This window comes from Ylistrum balloti, unplaced genomic scaffold, assembly GCF_031769215.1.
Source record: "Ylistrum balloti isolate Yb309-2 unplaced genomic scaffold, AGI_CSIRO_Ybal_v1 Utg369972, whole genome shotgun sequence".
NCBI classification, from domain to species: Eukaryota; Metazoa; Mollusca; class Bivalvia; order Pectinida; family Pectinidae; genus Ylistrum; species Ylistrum balloti.
Genome location: NW_026782064.1, coordinates 790,458 through 814,867, shown reverse-complemented (window position 1 = coordinate 814,867; position 24,410 = coordinate 790,458). Strand labels below are relative to the sequence as shown.

The window sequence follows — 24,410 nt, the reverse complement described above, 5'->3', positions numbered from 1 at the left end:
GGTTTTCCCCTCCCCCTTTTGTAAAATTGATAGTAGTAATACAAATGCCAATGCAAATAGAGTTAGTAAACTGAAAGTATGACAAGTGGATGATGTAATAGGAAAATAATACCTGGGGTTTAGAATATCTCATCACAACATAGCAGTAAGCCCTCTTCTCCTGTGTGTTTGTAACAAATGATGTTTATATACCGTTTGATTAATGTACGAAGAAAGTATCCTTTGTGAGGCTGTTTCAGTTTTTGAAGGAAATATTCTTAAGTAATTGACAATATGATAATTAATGTTGGTTCTACATTTAATTGTGTATATTTTGAATATATATTTATTTATATATATATATGAATATATGTATATTGGAAAAAATCTGTAAATGTAAAATACATACATGTAAATCATAGGCATTTCTTGACGAGATTTATTTCTGTGGTGTATCCATTGAAATGTCAGTTTTGTATTTTATTCAATTTGTTTTGTTACATAGGAATGTATCCTGGTAGGCAAGGTGGCAATATGCAGGGAAACTCTGTGATGCAGAACTACCCTCAACAAAACATGTACAATGGTCCAAGTCATGGGAATGCTCACATGTATAACAATATGCCTATGGGCAACAGAAACTATCCAATGTACAGTAGTGGACAGAGTAATATGATGAATGTGAACAATCAGTATGGTAATAATTTCGGGAACCATATGGGTCCAGGATCAGGTCCTGGTCCCGGCCCAGGCCCTGGCCCAGGTCCAGGTCCCGGTCCTGGACAGAACTCTGGGCCTGGGCCAGCTTCTGGTGCTGGCCCTGGTCCTGCAGGTCCAGGAGGACCTAGCCCAGGGCCAATCGGTCCCAATGCTGGTCCTGGTCCCAGCCCTGGACCCAATGGTCCAAGTAGTGGAGGTCCAAGTCCTGGACTTGGTCTAGGACCTGGAAGTCATTCAGGGATGTCTCAAAACAGTGGCATGTCAGGATCCATAGGTCAGCAAGGACAAAATATGTCGGCAAGTAGTCCTGGACAACCAGTGGTAGCAACTGTACCTGCAGTTAAAGGTGCGCAGGCTGCTGCTCAAGCGGCCTTGATTGCAGCAGCAAATTCTGCGAAAGGACCACAACCGGTGGCAGTACGGCCCACCATGACAAATCCACAAAGAATGTACACTCCACCACAGCAAATGGGCCAAATGAATCAAATGAACCATGTAGGATATGGGCACAACTTCAACTCTAACATACCAAACTCAAATATGAATCAGATGCCCAACTCACATTCGCCAGTGCCTAATTCTAGTTCTATGGGTGGCCATTTACCATGTACTTCACCATCTACAATGCCCAACGATAATAATAGCATGTCTGTACCAATATCTAGTAGTGTTCCTAATAGTTCTTTACCAAATAGTATAGGCGGCAATAATAATGGTTCCGTGTTGCCAGCAACGACAGTGCAACAAAACAATTCATCTGGTAACATGCCGTCTGATAATTCTGTTATATCTTCATCATTAGTCTCTTCCATGGATTCAAGTATGCCTTCATCAAATTTCCCTCCATCTAGGACACCAAATATGCAACAGCATGACTCCAATTCATCTAGCTCAACATTATCCAATACAAGTGTTCCAATTACTGAAAGTGAACTTCATTCTAGTGCTCCTGATTCGACACAAAATAGTCAACATGATACTAAAAAGAAGGGCAATAGTGACCCCCAGGGGGTGGCACCTGTGTGTAATACGCCCAATCAAAGCTCTGATGTAGATAGCAACTCTTCTGGAGTGACCAAGTCACATCTTGAAAACCAGTCAATTGAGGGAAAGGATCAGAGACTAAATTCAATGCCATCAGACAGTGTGCCAGTTGGTATGCCAATGGAACAAGTGTCCTCGCCATTCTCATCCAAACAAGAAATGCCGATCACTACTACAGCAACAACAACTAATTCAGGTAAGTAAAATTTGAGGAATGGATGTTAGGTTATCAGAAATGTAATGAACTACAGTGGAAGTATTAAAAAACCTCTATATATGGGACATGAACATTTTGCCAGTTAGGGAAGTGTTCAGTTATGTTTCACAAATAGGACAAATCAGAACCTAGGTGTAATTGGTTTGCTGCAGATTTAGACAACACATGCAAAGTAGATGATGTTTGTACTGATCTATATTCAGTCCCGTGCCACTCCTAACAACATAGATATCCATTTCATATGTGCTAAGAGTATAAGTGTTTGAGAATGTTGGAATGAAAATCTGCAGTTTTCTAGCTTTACAGAAGTATTGTTATTGCTTGTACATGCTTTAATGTATTCTGTGTCGATAATTATACATTATATTAGTAATAATCAGGATAGATATGTTTTTGTTAAAATTTAAGGTAAAGATCACCTTGAAGCCTTGTTTTAAGCAGAGATATTTTTGTTGAAATGCATTCTGTAAAGTGATATTTTTAATTGTACCATGTTTTGTCCAGACAAGTTCTTGGTAAATTAAAACGGGTTGAATGCTATGCATTTAGTGACTTATCGAAATCATACATATTAGTATCCAAAGTTGTAATTTTCATAATAGCAACAGATCTGAAGAAAAATTCCTGCAGTTGACTAAATTTCTCACATGGTTGCACATTTCCTTTGGTTGCTAGATATAAAAACTATAGTGACCCAGAGCATCACAAGCCCTGTGACAAGTATATCTGAGGCCGGGAACAGCAATGACAGCCATCAGGATCACATTCCCATTCCCCCACAACCCAACTGTTTACCCATACCGCCAATCCCCACGATAGAGGAGGCTCCAGTTCCTCCCCCACCATCCACGGAGAAAAAGAAGAAGGTAAGAGTCCTACTAATCTACTGACACTTTACTGTATTAGTATACTTAAGAATGTGTATTATTTTATTCTCTGTTGATGTGTAATATACCTTTGTGATTTAATACTGTAATCTGATAGAGTTGTTCGAGATTTTGTTGGATGACAAATTACAGCTCGTTTGTAATTTGTTTATACATAAATTATTTTGGCATGATTGTTCTGGTTTTGATAAAAAATACTACAAACCTGTCTGTCGTCTAACGCAAGTTTGAACAACTTAGCTATTAGTCATTGCATACAAAATATGTTTTTTGTGCATTTCTGACACAGAAAACACATAAACAGATGTTTTTTTCCAGAAATAAGTAGGAAACTACGTTCACAATGTCAAAATGCATTCATAATATCAAAATGTGAAATTTTCTTAACTCTAGCACTCAGTTCACTTTAATTCAAATCTTGTTTGAAAAGAAAGTAGGGGAAGGGAGGTAATCTCATGCTGTTTGGACTTAATAATTTGTTTGTAAACCCAGACCTAATATAATTGATACAATGCCATTGACATACTGGAAAAAGTTGTCAGATTATTAATGTAGAAGTGTTCATGTGTGTTGTTTGGTTTCAGCTATTTTCTTTTTCATGTGGAAGTGTGACACTGATATCGAAAAAAAATATTCAGATAAAAAAAAAGACAGGTTGCTTGATATGAAAATTGGGAAATTAGTTTGAGAAAAAATCGGTATTAAATCACTGAAACATGAAATTGTAGCATTTTCTAAAAGTTTAGCAGGTAATGTCAAAGGGTGTTTAGTTTAAGCTTTTTGGCAGTATATATTTTTAAGGCTTCTACTTTCAAGTTTGAATCTAGTGTGGAACATGAACAAAATTAAAAGATGTACGCATAGGGTGACAGTTTTTGTTTCGGTCATTTTTTTTCTTTCTCGGAAGTTGATACTATATGTGATGTGGTTGACTGTATTTTTCTTAAGAAGAAAGGACTTTCCCAACAACAAATTGATCTGACTGCAATTCTTGCAGCAAAGGCGCTCAGCTCTCAAATATAAACCGAGAAAAAATTAACAGTTGCTGCCATAGGGCGAGTGTGATGTTTACTGTGTTAATGCAGTGACTTGCCCTCTTTGGCAAGCAAATGGTAATTTTTGCCTCGATTTACAGATATAGAGCTCAGCTACACTGTAGCAATACACTGCTATAATCGCTTAGTGACCTGAGGACAGGTAATGAGCCGTAGGTTTGCCTTCATTGTAGGAGGGTGTATTGTCTCATCCACCCACTCCCGCCAGTTCGGTGGCACCATCGCCTGGCGGAGCCAGTATCTCATCTTGTCACGACGACTTTGACAATATTGCCAGTCCGGCTAGCTCTACATCTGGCCCGGCGGTGGTTCCCTCATGGGTCACTATGACAGTAAGTCCTACACCTCCCCCGTCGCTCGCTCGATAGCCTGCTCGCTCGTCATGGGTGTGGTACCCTCCTGCATCATACCGTCCGCCCGCTGTGGGATGTGGTTGTCATGGCATTTGTATTATTTACATATTTTATATTTATATATATATATTTTCTTTATAGTGGTGAAGTCGTGATTTTTTTATTATTCATAACTGGTACTGGTCTTGTCTGCCCTGCACATTGTACTGGACAATGCCAGTTTGTCACAAAATATGTGGTTCCTGGATGTGACTTGCACACTAGGCTTGTACTACTGTCAGACTCTAGTTATCTCCCTTTAGCAGGAACTCCTTTGAAATATGATGAATCATTGGACGATTTTGGAAAGTTTAATTGATTGATAATATATAGATTTTGAGAGAAAGATGAAGATTACAAAGCTCAACAGAGTAGACTGTGTTTGGGAGATAACAGTGAAAAGACCATGCTGATATATGGGACTTACTGGTGTTAAGTATTTACTACCATTCGTGCTTTGCTCACTTGGACTAATGGTTTGATCATGTCATTTATAATTTCATTATTTGCATTTTTACTGACTTGGCACTCACAGGATCAAATACAGGTAATATGCTCGAAGGCCTTGATTTTGGCACAGCTCTTGTATTTTAAAGTTTAAAAGTTGATTGTTATTTATAGATTTGTTTAGTTTTAAGTTTTTGTTCATTTAGTATTCAATTTATTTTCCCTGTTCTGATGACACATTCTCTATAAAGTATTGTAATTGGCTGTCTAAAACAACATGTGGCATCAGAAAAGAAATCATCATTTTGTGCTTTAAAATTTTTCATTTCTGTTGGTGTCAGTTCTACCATATGATCTGTCACAAATTAACAAATATCAAATACTTTTTATGGAATTTTTTGAGAAATGGGGTATTTTAGATCTGGTAGTTTGATTAACATTTAAATAAAAATTTGTTCAAAAATCATTCTCAACAAGTGCTGTGGTCATGGTGTAATTGAAGAGAAACACATCACCTTAGAGGAAAGCTGCATATGTAGATTTTTTCATAGCATGGACATCATTAATAAAGAGGGCACCTGCTAAATATAGTGATGAAACTGCTATTTAATGGAAATCAAATTATATAACCTTTCACCTACTGCAGCCAATTAATACTAATTCATTTGCATAATAATTACTGATGTGCACCTTTATCTCATTGTCAACATTAGCTTTACACTTGATACTGGAGGTTGATTCATCTCCATTTTGATAACTAGACCTTCTTTGGGGTCAGTCACACTTCACTTACAAGTTGGACAATTATTTACTTTTCATGTTAATTTTGTAGATAGTCTTTTGCATTTAGAGTTGTGATTTATGGCAAAATATTTTCCTGATAAGATCAAATCCAAGTTGCACAGAGCATTTATGTTTTTGTTTCCTCTTATTTCAATCTTGTTTTTACGTTTTCACTTTGCACTGTAAAGAGTGGTTCAGTTCGTAAGCCTAAATGTCACACTTTTGTGTTTTGCGTCAGTTGGTGGTTATGAACTTTCCCTGCATCATCATGTTTTACGTATTTTCACATTTTTTTCTCTTCTCTGGAATATTTCATGTTTTGTCATTTGTCCAATTTTGCCAAGCATTTTGCTGATAAATATTAACTGAGTTTCAAATATACATGGATATTTTTTTATTTGTCTTGCTTCTTTCCTCAACTGTAAAGCAGTAATATGAAGCCAAATACTCTTTAATCTTATCTCTGAATTTCTCAGTTTTTATGTTCATGCTTTTCTATATCCTCAATCATTAAACATCTGGATTTGACAATTAATTGAGAAGAGCAAAGTATATAAAATTGATTTTTGTTGTAAACCTGTCACGAGTACGTTCCATATATTGGTGATGTATTTTTTGTATGATGAATGTTTTATTTTAAAATTTTGTTAGTTATTTTTTCATTCTCTTTTTCCTCCCTCCCAAACAGCACTTGGCCAAGCCTGGTAAGACGGTCCTTAAGTCATTGGTGTAGTCTTTGAAGCATGCTAATTCCCTTACTCCCCTGAGCATGTGATTGTCATTGCTTTTTGTCTTTATAGAAGGGCGGTGGTGATGTAGCAAAGCTGTATGAGATGGGAAGTGAACCAGAGAGGAAATACTTCTTGGATCGTCTGTTTGTGTTCCTTGAGGAGCGGTCACAGCCTATCACATCAATGCCCTCCATCAGCAAGCAGCCCCTTGACCTCTATAGACTCTACTTAATCGTCAGAGATAAAGGCGGTATGCTTGAGGTAAGATTAAATCAAATTCAAGGATAATCAGAAAGGATGCACATTAGGCTTGATGTAAGGCTTGGGTCATATTTAAGGATAATCTGAAAGGATGACAGGTGTGAATCAAAGCTGATAAATGATGTTATGTTGATCAGGGTGACAGGTGTGAATCAAAGCTGATAAATAATATCATGTTGATCAGGGTGACAGGTGTTAACAAAGCTGTTAATTGGATGAAGCATTTTAGCTGGTAAAATCTCAAAATGTGGAATAGAAGGTGTTGAAAATGATGACCCTTTTCAGGCTAGAGTTTCGGACATTGGTCGGCAGTGGCCAGTGGATGAGCATTACCTGTTCTGATCAACACAGTAAATGATTCTATTAAGTAAATCAAACTTAACGGGTAGATGGTATATTAATATTATTTGTGTGTGTAGTGTTGTAAAATACTATTTCATGTGAAGGTACAATTGTCGGATATAGTCAGACGAAGCAAAAATATGGAAAATATTCTTTTATAGACATTGTGGAAAAAATCAATGATGGTAAATAGTTCTGAAAACAAAGACCAAATATTTCTTCAGATTCTGATGATGTTCCAAAAAACTCTTTAGCTCACTTTCAGTTTACATCAATTAGTAGGGTAATCTACTAACAAGGACCAATAGGTAACAATAGTCTAATTATGGTTATACTAGTTATAAACTTGTATGTGATTGGTTAATTCAAAGTATGTTTCTTCATCCATAGAAACTTCTCAGAAAATGGTTCTTTTGTCTGTAGATGTGTTGAAAATGATGACCCTTTTCAGGCTAGAGTTTCAGACATTGGTCGGCTGTGGCCAGTGAATGAGCGTTACCTGCTCTGATCAACACAATTATTATCGACTTTTCTTCCAATGAATAGCAGTTGTTTGGTGTATAGTGATATTTGTAATGTCTGTGAACCTAGTATAAATACTTTGCTGATTTTTTGAGGTAAAATGGTTCTATTGTCACCAGATATATTTTGAAATGATGACAACCTTGTCTGGTTAGATTTTTGAGATTTCTGTGTTTATTCTTCAAAATGTCGAGGGAAAGAGAGACTTATTATTGTATGGAACACTGCCATACATGGATGGGCTTATTAACGGGCATTAGACATTTTGTCCGATAATTAAGGTAAAGAGATATTATGGGAGGGAAGCTACAAGATCAATTTGCAATTAGTTTCTTTAATTTCGGAACAACTTTGTTGGAATAGGAATGACTGATCCTCTAGTCTAAACAAATATATAGAAAAAAAACCCCAAAATGTTGTATAGATACTTCACAGATTTATGAGGTGAAATGGTTTTTTTGTCTGTAGATGTGTTGAAAATGATGACCCTTTTCAGGCTAGAGTTTCAGACATTGGTCGGCTGTGGCCAGTGAATGAGCGTTACCTGCTCTGATCAACACAATTATTATCAACTTTTCTTCCAATGAATAGCAGTTGTTTGGTGTATGGTTGTAATGTCTGTGAACCTAGTATAAATACTTTGCTGATTTTTTGAGAAAATGGTTCTATTGTCACCAGATGTATTTTGAAATGATGACAACCTTGTCTGGTTAGATTTTTGAGATTTCTGTGTTTATTCTTTAAAATGTCGAGGGAAAGAGAGACTTATTATTGTATGGAACACTGCCATACATGGATGGGCTTATTAACGGGCATTAGACATTTTGTCTGTTAATTAAGGTAAAGATTTTATGGGAGGGAAGCTACAAGATCAATTTGCAATTAGTTTCTTTAATTTCGGAACAACTTTGTTGGAATAGGAATGACTGATCCTCTAGTCTAAACAAATAAATATATAGAAAAAAACCCAAAATGTTGTATAGATACTTCACAGATTTATGAGGTGAAATGGTTCTTTTGTCTGTAGATGTGTTGAAAATGATGACCCTTTTCAGGCTAGAGTTTCAGACATTGGTCGGCTGTGGCCAGTGAATGAGCGTTACCTGCTCTGATCAACACAATTATTATCGACTTTTCTTCCAATGAATAGCAGTTGTTTGGTGTATGGTGATATTTGTAATGTCTGTGAACCTAGTATAAATACTTTGCTGATTTTTTGAGGTTAAATGGTTCTATTGTCACCAGATATATTTTGAAATGATGACAACCTTGTCTGGTTAGATTTTTGAGATTTCTGTGTTTATTCTTCAAAATGTCGAGGGAAAGAGAGACTTATTGTATGGAACACTGCCATACATGGATGGGCTTATTAACGGGCATTAGACATTTTGTCTGTTAATTAAGGTAAAGATTTTATGGGAGGGAAGCTACAAGATCAATTTGCAATTAGTTTCTTTAATTTCGGAACAACTTTGTTGGAATAGGAATGACTGATCCTCTAGTCTAAACAAATATATAGAAAAAAACCCAAAATGTTGTATAGATACTGCACAGATTTATGAGGTGAAATGGTTCTTTTGTCTGTAGATGTGTTGAAAATGATGACCCTTTTCAGGCTAGAGTTTCAGACATTGGTCGGCTGTGGCCAGTGAATGAGCGTTACCTGCTCTGATCAACACAATTATTATCGACTTTTCTTCCAATGAATAGCAGTTGTTTGGTGTATGGTTGTAATGTCTGTGAACCTAGTATAAATACTTTGCTGATTTTTTGAGGTTAAATGGTTCTATTGTCACCAGATATATTTTGAAATGATGACAACCTTGTCTGGTTAGATCTTTGAGATTTCTGTGTTTATTCTTCAAAATGTCGAGGGAAAGAGAGACTTATTATTGTATGGAACACTGCCATACATGGATGGGCTTATTAACGGGCATTAGACATTTTGTCTGTTAATTAAGGTAAAGATATTATGGGAGGGAAGCTACAAGATCAATTTGCAATTAGTTTCTTTAATTTCGGAACAACTTTGTTGGAATAGGAATGACTGATCCTCTAGTCTAAACAAATAAATATATAGAAAAAAACCAAAATGTTGTATAGATACTGCACAGATTTATGAGGTGAAATGGTTCTTTTGTCTGTAGATGTGTTGAAAATGATGACCCTTTTCAGGCTAGAGTTTCAGACATTGGTCGGCTGTGGCCAGTGAATGAGCGTTACCTGCTCTGATCAACACAATTATTATCGACTTTTCTTCCAATGAATAGCAGTTGTTTGGTGTATGGTTGTAATGTCTGTGAACCTAGTATAAATACTTTGCTGATTTTTTGAGAAAATGGTTCTATTGTCACCAGATGTATTTTGAAATGATGACAACCTTGTCTGGTTAGATCTTTGAGATTTCCGTGTTTATTCTTTAAAATGTCGAGGGAAAGAGAGACTTATTGTATGGAACACTGCCATACATGGATGGGCTTAATAACGGGCATTAGACATTTTGTCTGTTAATTAAGGTAAAGATATTATGGGAGGGAAGCTACAAGATCAATTTGCAATTAGTTTCTTTAATTTCGGAACAACTTTGTTGGAATAGGAATGACTGATCCTCTAGTCTAAACAAATAAATATATAGAAAAAAACCCAAAATGTTGTATAGATACTTCACAGATTTATGAGGTGAAATGGTTCTTTTGTCTGTAGATGTGTTGAAAATGATGACCCTTTTCAGGCTAGAGTTTCAGACATTGGTCGGCTGTGGCCAGTGAATGAGCGTTACCTGCTCTGATCAACACAATTATTATCGACTTTTCTTCCAATGAATAGCAGTTGTTTGGTGTATGGTTGTAATGTCTGTGAACCTAGTATAAATACTTTGCTGATTTTTTGAGAAAATGGTTCTATTGTCACCAGATATATTTTGAAATGATGACAACCTTGTCTGGTTAGATCTTTGAGATTTCTGTGTTTATTCTTCAAAATGTCGAGGGAAAGAGAGACTTATTATTGTATGGAACACTGCCATACATGGATGGGCTTATTAACGGGCATTAGACATTTTGTCTGTTAATTAAGGTAAAGATATGGGAGGGAAGCTACAAGATCAATTTGCAATTAGTTTCTTTAATTTCGGAACAATTTTGTTTGAATAGGAATGACTGATCCTCTAGTCTAAACAAATAAATATATAGAAAAAAAACCAAAATGTTGTATAGATACTTCGCAGATTTATGAGGTGAAATGGTTCTTTTGTCTGTAGATGTGTTGAAAATGATGACCCTTTTCAGGCTAGAGTTTCAGACATTGGTCGGCCGTGGCCAGTGAATGAGTGTTACCTGCTCTGATCAACACATTATTCTATCAGGTATTCCTGCTTCAGGCATCAGGGAGATGGTATTGGAATTATATTTATGCTGTCTTACAATATCAATTCAAATTTATTATTAAAACGTTAAGACACTGTTGATTTGAACTAGGAAACTAACTCTGACTTTGTGATCTCACCTCATTAAATTATAAGGCATTGCATAAAAATGGCTTTCTCTAGATTTACTGTAAAATGATGCCCCTTTCAGATATTCTCTTGTATTCAAATTGAAACTGTTGTCAAGGAGATGGTATTGATTAATTGAATCTTGCATAGGTTTGTTCTGCTGACATCTCAACATGAGTGCAAGAGTTGGAACTGGTCAGCAGGATCTTGCCAAGTGCTGACCAGTCAAACTGTTACACAAGGGTTGAGATATCACTGCCCATAGAACAAACCCATGGTTAATTATTTGTTCTTACATTGTTTAAAAGTAACACATTGTAAGTTATTGTAGAACTTGTCTCATCACTAATAGCCCATGAATATGCTTGAAAATTGATAATGTTGCCAATTTGCAACATGGGTACACTATATATAGTGTGAATAGCATCATAGCACATGTCAGCTGTCTGTCCATTCCCTGTGTGAGACAGAGTTGTCCCATCTCTAGCGACCGCGGAATCATCCTGTGCTGTACGTGAGAAACAATAATCATGCCATCTATCAATATCAATAAAAATCTTGTCAGTTCTATTTCTTGACAAGTTTGAAATGATTAAAACTGAGTTTTTCCCTGACTAGAGATTAGATGTGTTGAAAATGATGACCCTTTCAGGCTAGAGTTTCAGACATTGGTCGGCTGTGGCCAGTGGATGAGCATTACCTTTTCTGATCAACACATTTATATTGCAGTATAACATGTTTTCAGAAGATGTTCTTATTTTCTTTACTGCCATTTCAAAACAGAAAATTGAATGTTACTGTATTAATGAAATTTATTGATTTTTGGCAATTTTAAGAAAAAAAATTGATTTAATCAGATTTCTTAGATGTGTAGAATTAGGTGTTCAAAGGCAAAAAGAGAAAAAAAATCAATAGGAGAAAAGGAAAATGTTTGAAATGATGATCACTTTCATAATAAACTTTCAGGCATTAATCCACTGAGACCTTTAAATGAGCTAACTTCAATCTTATCAATTTCTGTGAACTTTTCTAGCTTTTTAAGCTTATCAATAATTCAAAAATTGAAATCAGATTATGGATACTTAAGAGTGATATGTTTTCAGAGAATTAGATATTTACACTGAATATCAAAATTTAACTGACGTAATTAGATGCTTCCAAAGTCTCCTGTGAATTTACAAAAAACAACAAGTAGGTTGAATGTATTCTTGTCTTTTAGGTCACAAAGACCAAGAAATGGAAGGAGATATGCGGGCTTGTGAACATTGGCACATCTGCTAGCGCTGCCTTCACACTAAAGAAAAACTACATTAAATACCTCTTTTCATACGAGTGTCAGTTTGACCGTGGTGGCACTGATCCAGCACCCATTCTTGCTCAAATGGAAGCTCAACTACAGCAAAAACGAGAACAGAAGCACCGCCGGGCTCCATCACCAGGTGAGCAAAGGGAGGGGTGTTTTTATGCTCTGGATCAGCTAGGGATGTTTATAGAGGATTTTTATGCCCCTAGTGTAATCAAGGTTATGAAAGGTGGAGTGCTCTCTCTCCCTCTCTCTCTCTCTTTCAGTCTGCTGATAAATGAAGGATGAAAATATGAAGTCCTACACTACTTTACTTGTAAGAGACTCCTAATAGTATGGATGCAATTTGGATGGCAATTGCAACTTTAACTCTATGGAAAATACCATTTAACTGATGTTATATACATGCATGTATTGCTGGTTAGATTTATCAGATAAACGATGATTTTTTCTTAATGTGTTAGAAAATTGTTAGAGTTAAAATGTTAGCCAGCCAATAAAAGTGTTTATACTTTACATGGTATGTTAAAATCTTGATGTGAATAGTAAATACACTTTAATAGATAAAGGGGACCTACCCTCTGTTCAGCCAACAAGGTGATTGCTTCACTTCTTTTGGCGGAAGTGTTCAGCTAGCTTAGGCTTGAAGAAGTAAAAATTTCAGGCATGAAGTACTCTAGAGAAATATGACAATATGTGTACCTTAAAAACATGTGTAAGTTTTAGTGGTATGCTAACTGCATGATTCTAGAGAAAACTTTTATAACAAAGAAAATATTACAGAAGAAATTATTTATATAATAGATAATAGCTGAAACGATAATCCCAATGATGTTGGCATTAGATAGGCACTAATTTAAAATGTTTCTCATTACAAGTCCTATTTTCTACTTTTACATTACAGCAGGTTCCCAGGGCTCCCAGGACGCATTCCGACCTCCAAGCACTCCAAATAGTAACAGTCAGGGCATGGAGGGCTTTCCACCCTCCATGGGGCCCAACTACATGCAGAACTCTGACCATGGAATGGGACCAATGGGACCAGGCATGCTGCCCCCTAACAGCAATATGATGGGCAACATGATGGGCCCCAACTCCATGGGCATGCCTCCAAACCACATGCCCAACAGCATGCAGCCAGGCATGATGGGAGGAAACATGGGGCCCAGTGGTATGATGGGAGGCTACTCCAACAACATGATGCCACCCATGCATGGACATGGACCCAACTCTGGTGGACCTGGGGGTATGATGGGTAACAACATGATGCCACCCATGGGTGGCAATATGGGAATGCCGGGCAACAGCAGTATGCACAGTAACAGTGGAATGCACAATAATACTGGTATGCCAGGAAATGGTGGAATGCCAAATAATATGCCAGGCAATAGTGGTTTACATAGTAACAGTGGAATGCCAGGCAGTGGTGGAATGCCAGGTAACAGTGGAATGCCTGGCAACAGTGGAATGCCTGGCAACAGTGGAATGCCAGGTAACAGTGGTATTCCTGGTAACAGTGGTATGTCTGGAAACAATAGTGGTATGCCTGGTAGCAGTGGTATACCCAGCAATAGTGGGATTCCAGGAAACAGTGGGATACCAGGAAACAACAGTGGCATGCCTGGTAACAATGCTATGCCAGGAAACAGCAACAGGCCACCTGGAAATGGCAGTATGTCTGGTAATAGTGGTATGCCAGGGAACAATGGTATGATGACAGGTATACCCACAAATGCCAACAGTGATAGTGTTACGTGTCAGGACCCATTTGCCGATGAGCCACGCAATGGACCATATCCCCGGCAAGGAGCCACAAATTCCCCCATGCCAACTTACTCAGGAATACCTCCCCATCAGCCGCCCAGCAGCAGCGCATCCAACACATTCAACAGTAGCAGCAGCAACAACAGCAACATGAATCGTCCAAATATGCCGGGTTTTAACATGCCTAACCCTGCCAGTATGAACAGTTTTGAGAGTGTTAGTGGTGGGCACGGTGGGCCTACACCGCTTGACCCCCAATTTAGTGAACCCTCTTCCTTCAGGCGGACAGAAAGCTTTCCTAACAGTTCTCGGTCAACAGAATCTATCATTAGCAGTCAGTTCAGCAGCACAACTACAAACACAACCTCGGTCTCTTCCATAGGAAGGCAATTTCCATTTGGTGATCAGTTCACCAAACCTGAAAGGTAAATGTTTCTAAATCGTATGGCTGTGATATTTAAATGCTTTGCTTCATGTCTTAAGTTGAAGACAATGGCATTTTAATTATGTATGAATTACATGATTTTATCTCTTTCATTACTTTAAAAAGAAAGAATTACAGCGTCCTTTTAATTGATAAACCTGTCACAAATAAATAATTCTTTCCTTTCTATAGGTTATCTTTACACTTCGAAAATACAATTTGAAATTCTGCATGGTGTTGAGAAGTGAAACATTTATGTTGCAGGTTCGGTTCTCCCACAGCCCCTTCAGTGCAATCTTCATCCCCACAACTTCCTGTCAGCTCGCAGCCTTCAGCATCTCCTTCATCCCAGCATCAACAACCATCAACAGCCCCTTCCTCTTCTCTGAACAGCCATCATCCATCTGGGCCACCCCAGCTTCCTCCTCAGCCCCCTCAAGTAGACCCCATGTATTCATCTCGCTTCAGTGGCCCACAGCCAATGATGTCATCACATCCAGGGTCTCAGGGACACATGGAACAGTATGGTGGACCTCCAAGTAACTACCCCTCTAACCAGTCACCTCAGTCCGGCTACCCAGGAGGCAAACCTGGCATGGGTGTTCCAGAATCCTACCCAGGATACCCTAACCAACAGGGTCAGTTTCAGGGACCCAGACCACCCATGGGACGGGAGATGTCAATGCCACCTGGTGGCATGTATGGTACACCAAACAAGCGATATCCACCTCACGATGGATATATGGGTCAAGGTTTGTCATTATTATTTGTTGATTAAAATTGTTTCCCATTTCTGTTTGTTCGCACTTCCCTGCCTTATCAATAGCTTCATACTCTTTCATTTGCACAGCAACAAAAAATCTACAGCCCCTTCAACATCATAACAATATATTTTGGAAAAAAAGAAAGAAAAAGAAAAAATTCGCAAAGTGATTTTTCAGATTTTTCAGCTTTTTACTTGTTTCATAGAAAAGCATAAAGCCTTAATCTTGCATTCATATGAGAAAATTTACTTAACCGTTTTATTTAGGGATGAATAAATTTTGTAGCAGAACGTGTTTGTTTATCAAATAATGTAATTGATTATAGATAGTTGAAGAAATTTATCAAATATTTGGGTTTGCTGAAGATCTACATAGAATTTGTTGGAATATGGGGAAAGAAATTTTGGACTAGAAAGTATAGGGAAAAAGGGTTGGAAATAATTAATGGGCATGAGAGAGAATGAAGTCGCTTACAGAAAACTAGAATTATAGTATGGTACGTATCTTGCCCAGCAGGCTATAGCCCCCAGTCAGGTTACTGTGATCGGCCTAGCCCAGGCCCCGGTCCTTACCAGCATCGACAGAGTCGGGACAACAAGATGTCGCCATACGATAACCAAATGACACCTGGTATGCACTACCCTGTATCCCCAGTGTCTGTATACCCAAGCACAATACATGGCCCTTCACCTCCACTTAGTCGGGCATGCTGCTATTACCTCCCTTTATCATTGTTTTCTTATCATGTCTCTCATATCTGCAGTACATGTGCTTGTTTTTTTGTATAGCTGGATTGTATCTTGTTTCTGTAATTGCGATACTGGAACTGTGAAATTTTCCATATTTTGATTCCAATGTTTCTGTATCCAAGTTAGATAAGTGTATAAAACAGCTTTGCTTAAGCGCAGATATGAGAAGTTGCTTTTTTAATAAAAAAAAATATGTTGGATGGCTTTGGCTTAGTCGAAGGGGGAAATGTATCTGAATTTTAATCACTTCATTGTGAAAAAGGTATTTTCCCAGAGGCCTTGAGTTAATTTTATATATAGATAGATACATATATTAAGAATATGGAATAATGATTTTAAAAAATGGTGCAAACTGTTGTAAAATTTATTGCTTGGCCAAGAAAAGGAAATTTATAAAATACCTTAGTTATAGACACGGTTGTGATTTAATGATTTAATTGACTCTGAAGTCCATTTAAGTACTGAGGGTAAATATACCCAGGCCTAGTGATATGGAATATATATCTGGGTCATGTAGATATTTCATTAATCTGGGGACTAATTATGAGGTATTTCAGCTGCTCAACAAATTACACAAGTTTTAAAGGTAGTATTATGTCCGTTTTATTTTAGAATTATGCATACTGACAGTTTTTTCTATGACTACTTAATTAATTTCAAGGATAAATTTCAAGTTAATGGATCATTGCTGCCATATTTCTATGTTAATAGTGAGAAAAATGGAAATGAAATCTTACATAATATTCATGATTAAAGATTACTTGGTTATAGAACAAGAATTTTTGTTTTGTTTAGATGGGCTTCGAGACATGCAATTTTCACCTATGGCCAAGCGATTTCACCAGCATGCAGGACCAGGCTACCCAGGAGCCCCAGGGATGGGTCCTGGTGGGCCAAACATGCCCTACATGCATAGCCCCTATGGGAGTCGCAGTGGCCACCATATGTCTCCCCCACGTGAGAAATCTATGTACATGTCTCCAAAGCCGGTTCAGGTAAGATTTTTTTTCCTGTGAGTCAGATAAGATTTCATTACTGTTAATTGTTTAAATTGATAATCTTACTATTTTTCTAAATAGTTAAGGCAATTGTGAAATCTGAGAATTCACTCAGAATGTTGTATTTCAGTTCTGAAGTTTAAATATTTGTCTCCTGCAGAAGCAGCATATGACGGCATTTCCTCCTAAGAAAGAGGTTACGTTTCCCCCAGACAGTGTTGAAGCAGTCACTCCTTCACTGACAAAACGACGGCGACTGACCAAGGCTGATGTGGGTATGTATTCTTGTAGTGGGTCTTAGTTATGTAGTTGTTGGTCAGTCTGGTTTGTACATTGTTTCATAACTAATCAAGCATCATTCTCTCAAGTATCCCATCAATCATTCGCAGAAGAAAAGTAGCAAATGAGTTAGCTCCCCTTTGCATTTTTCACCACATATGTATATCATATAGATTTACTACCCATCACAACTTCTCCATATGTATCTTTTTGCAATGCCATCTGACAGCATTTCAGATTGTTAATGATGCTAAATGTGAAAACTAAAACTTCACCAGTAGGATTATCCTGCTGATAAAAAATTCATGCTGTGTTTTTTCCCCTCCAATTAGTAGTCACTTGTATTAACTGCTTGGTAATGGGCCCTAGATGTAGTCGATTTGTTGCATCACCACCAAATTGTTTTACCTTCCTCTGGTCGTCGTGTGGTTTATTTATTCAACGAAAGAAGTATTTGACATCATGCAGACAGAGTATCTTCTCAGAACAATGATTGTAGGGAATCTTCTGAAAATCATGCATATTCTTTCAGTTTTGTTTTGAATTGTTTCTAGTAACAAAGACTTGTTAATATTTCTATGTTATAATTAAGTTAATAAGTTTGCAGAAAATTTTGCTGAAAGATCGCATTATATTTCTGTGCCATTGAAAATTTATTATATTGTGTTTTCAAATTTATTGAATACGAAGGGGAGAACATGTTTCCTTTATGCAAATTTCTAAGTTTGACTCGAAATATGAAATTATAAATGTCCAATGCTTTGTTTTGTAATAATTGTAACTTAGCAACATCTTGGCATGGATAAACAGGAAATTTTGTAGCGGTGTTGCAGTTTCTTGCAGATAGAAAGAATTATTCTGTGGATGCTATAAAAGAAAAAAAAATTTAAGTGCTTCATTCTATGAAAGTTTACTATGTTCATTTCTATTACATAAAACGGTGCAGTAGTAGAAACTTGTACTCCAAACTTCACATCATCATTATATATTTCACATTGTTTTGTCGCGGCCTTGTTTGAAACATCAACATCTGTTGCGAGACTGTTTAATAATCATGATTTTATGTACATGTACTGTGGGGTTGAAAGGAGATGCACTTGAAAGACAGTTTTTCCATAAAGTGTACTTGCTTGGTCAGGTGAAATAAACCATTATCTCTTTTGGATATACATTTTGTCAGGTGTTCTTCTAAGCTTACACAGTATGTTTCATTTGCATTGCACATTAGATTGTAAAAGAGAGAAATTGAAAAAAGCAAAAACATCAATCAAATATTTGATGGATGATTTGAGCTTTGGTGGTTGAGGGTGTATACAGCATGTTTGGTGATGGGCATAAGACGGGAAAAATGTACATTAACATCAAGTCAAATGGTCTTTTCGCAAGATACATTTAAGAATGGTAGAAATCTAGGATTGATACTTTTAAAAGTTATTGCTGGGTTAAATTTAATTTGATTTGACAAGTAAATGTGGGTATGGTTCAGAAGCTGCTTTTTCCTAGGACTTGCTGATGATTCATCTTTATCATTTTCTCCAACAAATTGCTTGTTGTATATTTGTATCCTATCAACATGCCTTTGAAAAATAAAAACCCACTAATTACCAGATGGAAAGTGGTTTGCTTACAAATGAAAGTATTTTTCTGAGTTCAAGAGCTGGGATAACAAAATTTGGGGCCATTTTAGTAAGTGGGCATCTATTGGTTTGGATCTTTGTAGATGAAACATACTCTCGTAAGTATATTGTGAAGCATACCTTTTTCCATGGAAAAAATCATGTTTTTTGGCTACAAAAGAAAACAATTCCATTATGACTTTTGTTGAAAAAAAATGCATATAAATGTTGATTTTTGATTGGATTAAGATGGACATTTCTATCAAATTATTTGAAAATCAAATCAAAAGTTTTCACATAAAATATGAGATATGTTGATAATAATACAAGCAAAAAGCAACTGCACTTCATGAATCCAGGGGGAGGTAACTAGTTAAATCTGTGCTGCAAATGCTGTGGAGCTACTTTTGTTAAATCAGTCTTCTATTTTCTTCAAGCATTCCAAGAATTTTAATTTGGTCCTGGGAACAAGCAAGTACACTTAAGGTATCCTTATTTAACCCAGTGGTAGATAGATAGAGCTTTATTTTCGTTTCAACTGCAGGGCTTGAAATTTTTCCATCAAAATTTTATGTTATTGAAGATTTTTTTCTCTTTTTGTGAAAAATCAAAAATATTCCACAAGTGTTTCTGGGTTGATTATGATACCTGGTTACTAAGTCCTTTGTATTAATCTCTTCAATATTTGAAAAAGAAGAAAACAAAAATGTCTGGTTCCCTGTTGTTTTGTGTCTGTAAATCCTACCAAGACTCGGTTCCTTATAGTCTTGTGTTTAGTAAAAACTCCTTGTGGTTCAGATGTTACTTTTATTTTTCCCCTTTTTAATCTTGAAAATAAATCATTATGAATTGTTGAATTTTGAGCCCTGTGATCGTGTTGTGTTATATATTGTACACAAAGAATGCTTTTGCCTTGGTGTTGTACAAACTAACTCTCTTTTCAGTTTTCATCTTGTCGTGCCAGTTGTCTCACAGTTTTACTTTTCAGTTTGTGTCCTGTTAGTGTGTACATAAAAATTGCTTTGTTTGACTCTCACAAACCTTGGACTTCTACTGTCTTATTCTTTTTGTGTACTTGTCCACTCATCCTAGTAGCTGTGCTGTAAGATTAATAATTTAACTGTTGTGTCATTATGCTGATTCATATCAACAAATTTAACTGAACTGCAAGATATATAAATATATACAAATATATATGATGTGGTAAATATTCTCAACATATGATGCCAATGTCAAAACAATATACTAAGATTGAATTTTGGTTTGTTAAACATGGATTCCAAAACCTATCAACAAATTTGAGGAAATTTTCAATATATTTTGGTCTAAGGCATGGAGAAGCATATTTACCAAATCACTTGATGTTGTGTAATATGTGTTGAATTTGGCAGTGTCCTCCTTTATTGGCCTGGCTTGTCTGAAGATCAAAGGAAAATTTAGTGAAATAAGCCTATAATTAAAAAAATGAACTCCATTAAAGAATTGCATGTCTTGTCCATCGAAGCACTTTGAGCACATTATTTTTTGCATTGCATTATCATGGCCATTTTATAACATCCCAACTCTTTTATACCTTGTACATACTGTTGTAGCCCAGTTATCCTTTATTTACTCTTTGATGTAATTATAACAATGGAAAGTGCAGGAAATCATTTGTGAAAAGTAACTAATATCATATCTTGATATTTTTCTCTAGGTCAGATAGAGGCCTGGCGACTCATGATGGCACTGAAGTCAGGTTTACTGGCAGAGAGCACCTGGGCACTTGACACACTAAACATTCTCTTGTATGATGACTCAACTGTGTCCTACTTCAGTCTGAACCATCTACCGGGGCTGCTTGAAGTGCTACTGGAACATTTCAGACGTTGCCTTATTGAAATGTTTGGGGAGCCTTTTGTTGCTATGGAGAAACAGACAATGGCTACGCCGTTGGAGAAACTTGACACATCGGCCTCTCCTAAAATTGAAGATGTTAAGGAGGAAATGGAACAAGAAGAAGAAGAAGAAGAGGAAGTGGAACAGGTGGAGAAGGTTGAAGAAGAAAAGGAGGAGAAAGAGAAAGTTGCTGATTCGATAGACAATTCGGGTAATGGTGCTAAGTACAGTGACAAAAAGTTGACAGATTTCACCTTGACAACGAGGAATGGACTAAATGTTAAAATCGTAGATACAGATGAATTAGCACCATCAGATCCAAAATCTTGGGACGTATATTCAGGTTTCTCCTTCCAACAAGGTCATTGGCAACTTGGGTGTGGAGATACATCTCGTCACATTGTTCCATTCTTTGCTAGTGAAAAAGAAAACATAGTGTACAAAAAACTCTTCATTCGACCACCAATGAAGTTGAAGGATATTAGTGAATTACATTTTAAGGAAGAGGAAGAATGTGAAAGTTCAGCAGAGGATATGGAGGAGGGGGATGTGGAAGGTGAGGAAAAAGAGAATCGTTGTCTTTGTCCATCTCAGGACTGTAGTGGAAAGGGCAAAGAGTTTGAGGATGCGGTTGTGGTTAAGGAGACTATAGAGGAGGGGAAAATCTCCATTAAGAATGTTAATAAAACTGAGGTGCTGAATTGTTCAACGGACACAAAAAAGTTAGGCAAAGAAAACAAGCAAGAAAAGAAAAATAACATTCTTAAACATGTACAGATCAAAAAGGAAGTTTGTGACACAGATGAGAAAGTTGTTGAGTCGTCAGAGCCTCCAGCTGGTATGGAGGTGGATGTGAAAAAGGAGGAGAGCCCGGAGAGAACATCAGAGGAAGGACAGGAATCGAGCAAAGATGGTGAGAAAGAAGAGTTGGAAGAGAATAAGATCAACATAAAAACAGAGATGGTGGGAGACTCGAATGTGTGTGTTAAATCTGAAAGTGATGTAGACAGTCTTTCAGGCCAATGTTGTGGCAAAAGATCTCATGAGGAGGTGGAACTTGAGGATGAATCTTATCAGCGTGATGAGCCACCTCTCAATGTAATTACAGACGCTCGAGATGAACTCGGCAGACGTTGTATTTGTATATCAAACATATTCCGTAGCTTATCGTGTGTACCAGGCAACGATGCCAAAATGTCAAAACATGCAGGTTTGTTATTCACGCTTGGTAAGCTGCTACAACTACATCACCGTCATCTACCTCGCAACACGACTCGCAAAAAATTTGACCGGGACGAGAGCGAGCTGGAGGATTTAATGGACTCCAGTCACATTGAGGCAGAGTGGTGGTGGAACTACCTCGCTATGTTACGGGAGAACACATTAGTGATATTTGCCAACATCAGTGGACAGCTACGCCTGTCAGCCTACCCTGAGGAGATCTGTATGCCCATCTTGGACGGTCTGCTTCATTGGGCAGTTTGTCCATCATCATGTGCGACAGACCCCCTCCCTTCCACACCTTCATCCGTCCTGTCCCCTCAGCGGCTGGTCCTTGAGGCCATGTGTAAACTCTGTATACATGCTGCTAATGTTGACCTGCTCTTGGCGACCCCACCGTTTAGTCGTATCATTCAGCTTTTCAGCATCCTTACAAAGATGTTGGCTAATCGCAGTGAGCCTGTGACTCTCGAGTTTGCCATTGTGTTGTTATCAGAACTAGTTCAGGGGGAAGATAGTGCGGTTAGGGCAATAGCATTGCAGCACCCCACCATCTCCTTACTGCTTGACTTTTTAGAAACAGCAGAACAGAAAGCCATGCAAGTGGTCAATCTACATGGTATAAACATCCTGCGGGAGAACCCTGAAATGATGGGCACTAGTTTGGACATGCTTCGTCGTGCAGCAAACATTCTGCTTCATCTATCATACAACACGCAAAATAGACGCTTATTTGGGCATCATCAGCAGAGGCTACTGTCCTTAGTTATGTCTCAGATTCTCGACCAGGTCGTGGCTCAAATTCTCTCGGATGTCATGTTCCAGTGCTTTCAAAGCGACTCCTAGTACTTTTTACATATAGTTGTTATCTACGCTATTATCATTATTACAATACTTCTTCAAAAAAGGTGAAAAGTTGCATTGTTATTGGAAAAGAATATTAAAGCCCAAGTTTTTCATACATCGCGTATGTGTATAGTAAATAATATATTATTACATCCTCATTGTATATGTATCATTATTGAAGTTTGTTGTTGTGGCAACATCATTCCCTTGTGTGCACATTAAAGTTGTACAGTGTATATGTTTATCATCGCCCAAAGTTTGTAAAATAAATGAAGGAAATGTAATGTGCAAGTTACTAGTGTATATTATGACAAGAAACTCCCGGAGTTTTTCAGGAGGAATAATGTGTTGGTATATTGTAATATACAGTGATACTGCCAGTGATTTTCGCAGTCAATTCCCACTTTTCTTAGTTTTGTGTGAGCCATTTCTTCTGTCAAATGTTGTGTAATGTATGTGGCCACAGAGAAAATATATATCCCATAGTACACATAACAGTCAATTCAGCATTTTTATTTTTCTACATTGGCTCATGATGAATACTTACTCTCATTTTTTTTTTTTTTCCTAAAGAAAAAGAATTAAAATCCTTCTGATTTGTTACATTGTAACATGGAGAATATATAAAAAATGAATTTATTGTGAAGAGAAATTCAAGAGTGCATAAAACATGGTTGATAGAATTTGCTATTGGAGAATGTATATTTCAAGATGTGTGAAGTTGTAAGTCGGCTTCCCAGGCAGGTGGAAGGGAGCGAGAGCTGTAAAAATGATAGGCGTTTGCATGCAGTCTTTCTGATCCATTTCAAAGTTGTTCAAATGGATTTCAAAATATTAAGTTATCATTTACATATTTATATGATAACCATTATATTTTTATTATTTACTTACCCTACAATTTCAATTTCTCCCTTTTTTATGACTTGTGTTTTTCGATAGGAAGAGACAGTATTTATATGATAAATGTTAATTCATAGAACTGTTGTGTATGTTCATCAATTCATCATTTATCACTTTCAAAAGTTGTATGTAGAGATGAAAACTGCACTGCTAATGTAATGTTGATAATATATCTACGTATATGGATCACTGACAAAATGTGTGTAGATTTTCGTTTTGTAGTAAAATATTTCATCATTCGTTTTTTCATCCTGTATTTCTGATGATCATCTTTGTGCAGCAGCTTTATACTGTATGTCAACAAGATTCAACTAAATAAATGTAAATATTTTAATGCAGTGTCCTTGCTTTTTTTTTTTTTTTTTGAAGAACATAAAAGTTCTGTTGATAAGGAGTATTATACATGATGGTTCAGAGCCTTGGCTTACATAAGATATGATGGGTGTAGTTCGATGCTCCTTACTTGTGATGGTTTGTTTCAAAAGGAGCTAAGACACAGACGGGTCTGTGCCAACATAGTAATGTTCTTGGGTGAGACACTTTACACAAACTGCTCTGGCTGACATGCAACAATCTCCCATGGTCACCTATTGTGACTGACCTTTGTCCAGTGTGGTTAACTTTAAATGTTTTCGACTTCTTGTCAGAAACCCCAACAGGCATGAGGATTGGTCAAATTAATTGAAACTTCAAAAATCAATACTCAATATGGTAAATTCAGATACTCGTGGATGGAAAAGCCTTAAGATGCTTTATCAAAATCGTCAATTTCATGATCCCTGGGTCTCACATTTC

The 24,410-nt window shown here is 37.0% G+C and overlaps 1 protein-coding gene across 7 annotated transcripts in view; it reads left to right on the top strand.

The window, feature by feature from the left end:
- LOC132547684 (trithorax group protein osa-like) overlaps positions 1 to 23,949 on the top strand; it is a 52,465-nt gene extending 28,516 nt beyond the window's left edge. For 4 of the 7 annotated variants that reach the window (XM_060211480.1, XM_060211479.1, XM_060211477.1 and 1 more), the window contains exons 8-18: positions 485 to 1,939; positions 2,636 to 2,826; positions 4,076 to 4,234; positions 6,325 to 6,516; positions 12,093 to 12,312; positions 13,081 to 14,365; positions 14,629 to 15,116; positions 15,645 to 15,758; positions 16,673 to 16,872; positions 17,036 to 17,150; positions 20,467 to 23,949. In XM_060211480.1, coding sequence (XP_060067463.1) covers positions 485 to 1,939; positions 2,636 to 2,826; positions 4,076 to 4,234; positions 6,325 to 6,516; positions 12,093 to 12,312; positions 13,081 to 14,365; positions 14,629 to 15,116; positions 15,645 to 15,758; positions 16,673 to 16,872; positions 17,036 to 17,150; positions 20,467 to 22,715 — 6,668 coding nt within the window. In that variant the 3' untranslated portion in view covers positions 22,716 to 23,949. The remainder of the gene's footprint in view (positions 1 to 484; positions 1,940 to 2,635; positions 2,827 to 4,075; positions 4,235 to 6,324; positions 6,517 to 12,092; positions 12,313 to 13,080; positions 14,366 to 14,628; positions 15,117 to 15,644; positions 15,759 to 16,672; positions 16,873 to 17,035; positions 17,151 to 20,466) is intronic. The other 3 variants (XM_060211482.1, XM_060211481.1, XM_060211478.1) reach the window with 3 other exon arrangements.
- Positions 23,950 to 24,410: the final 461 nt, after the last annotated feature.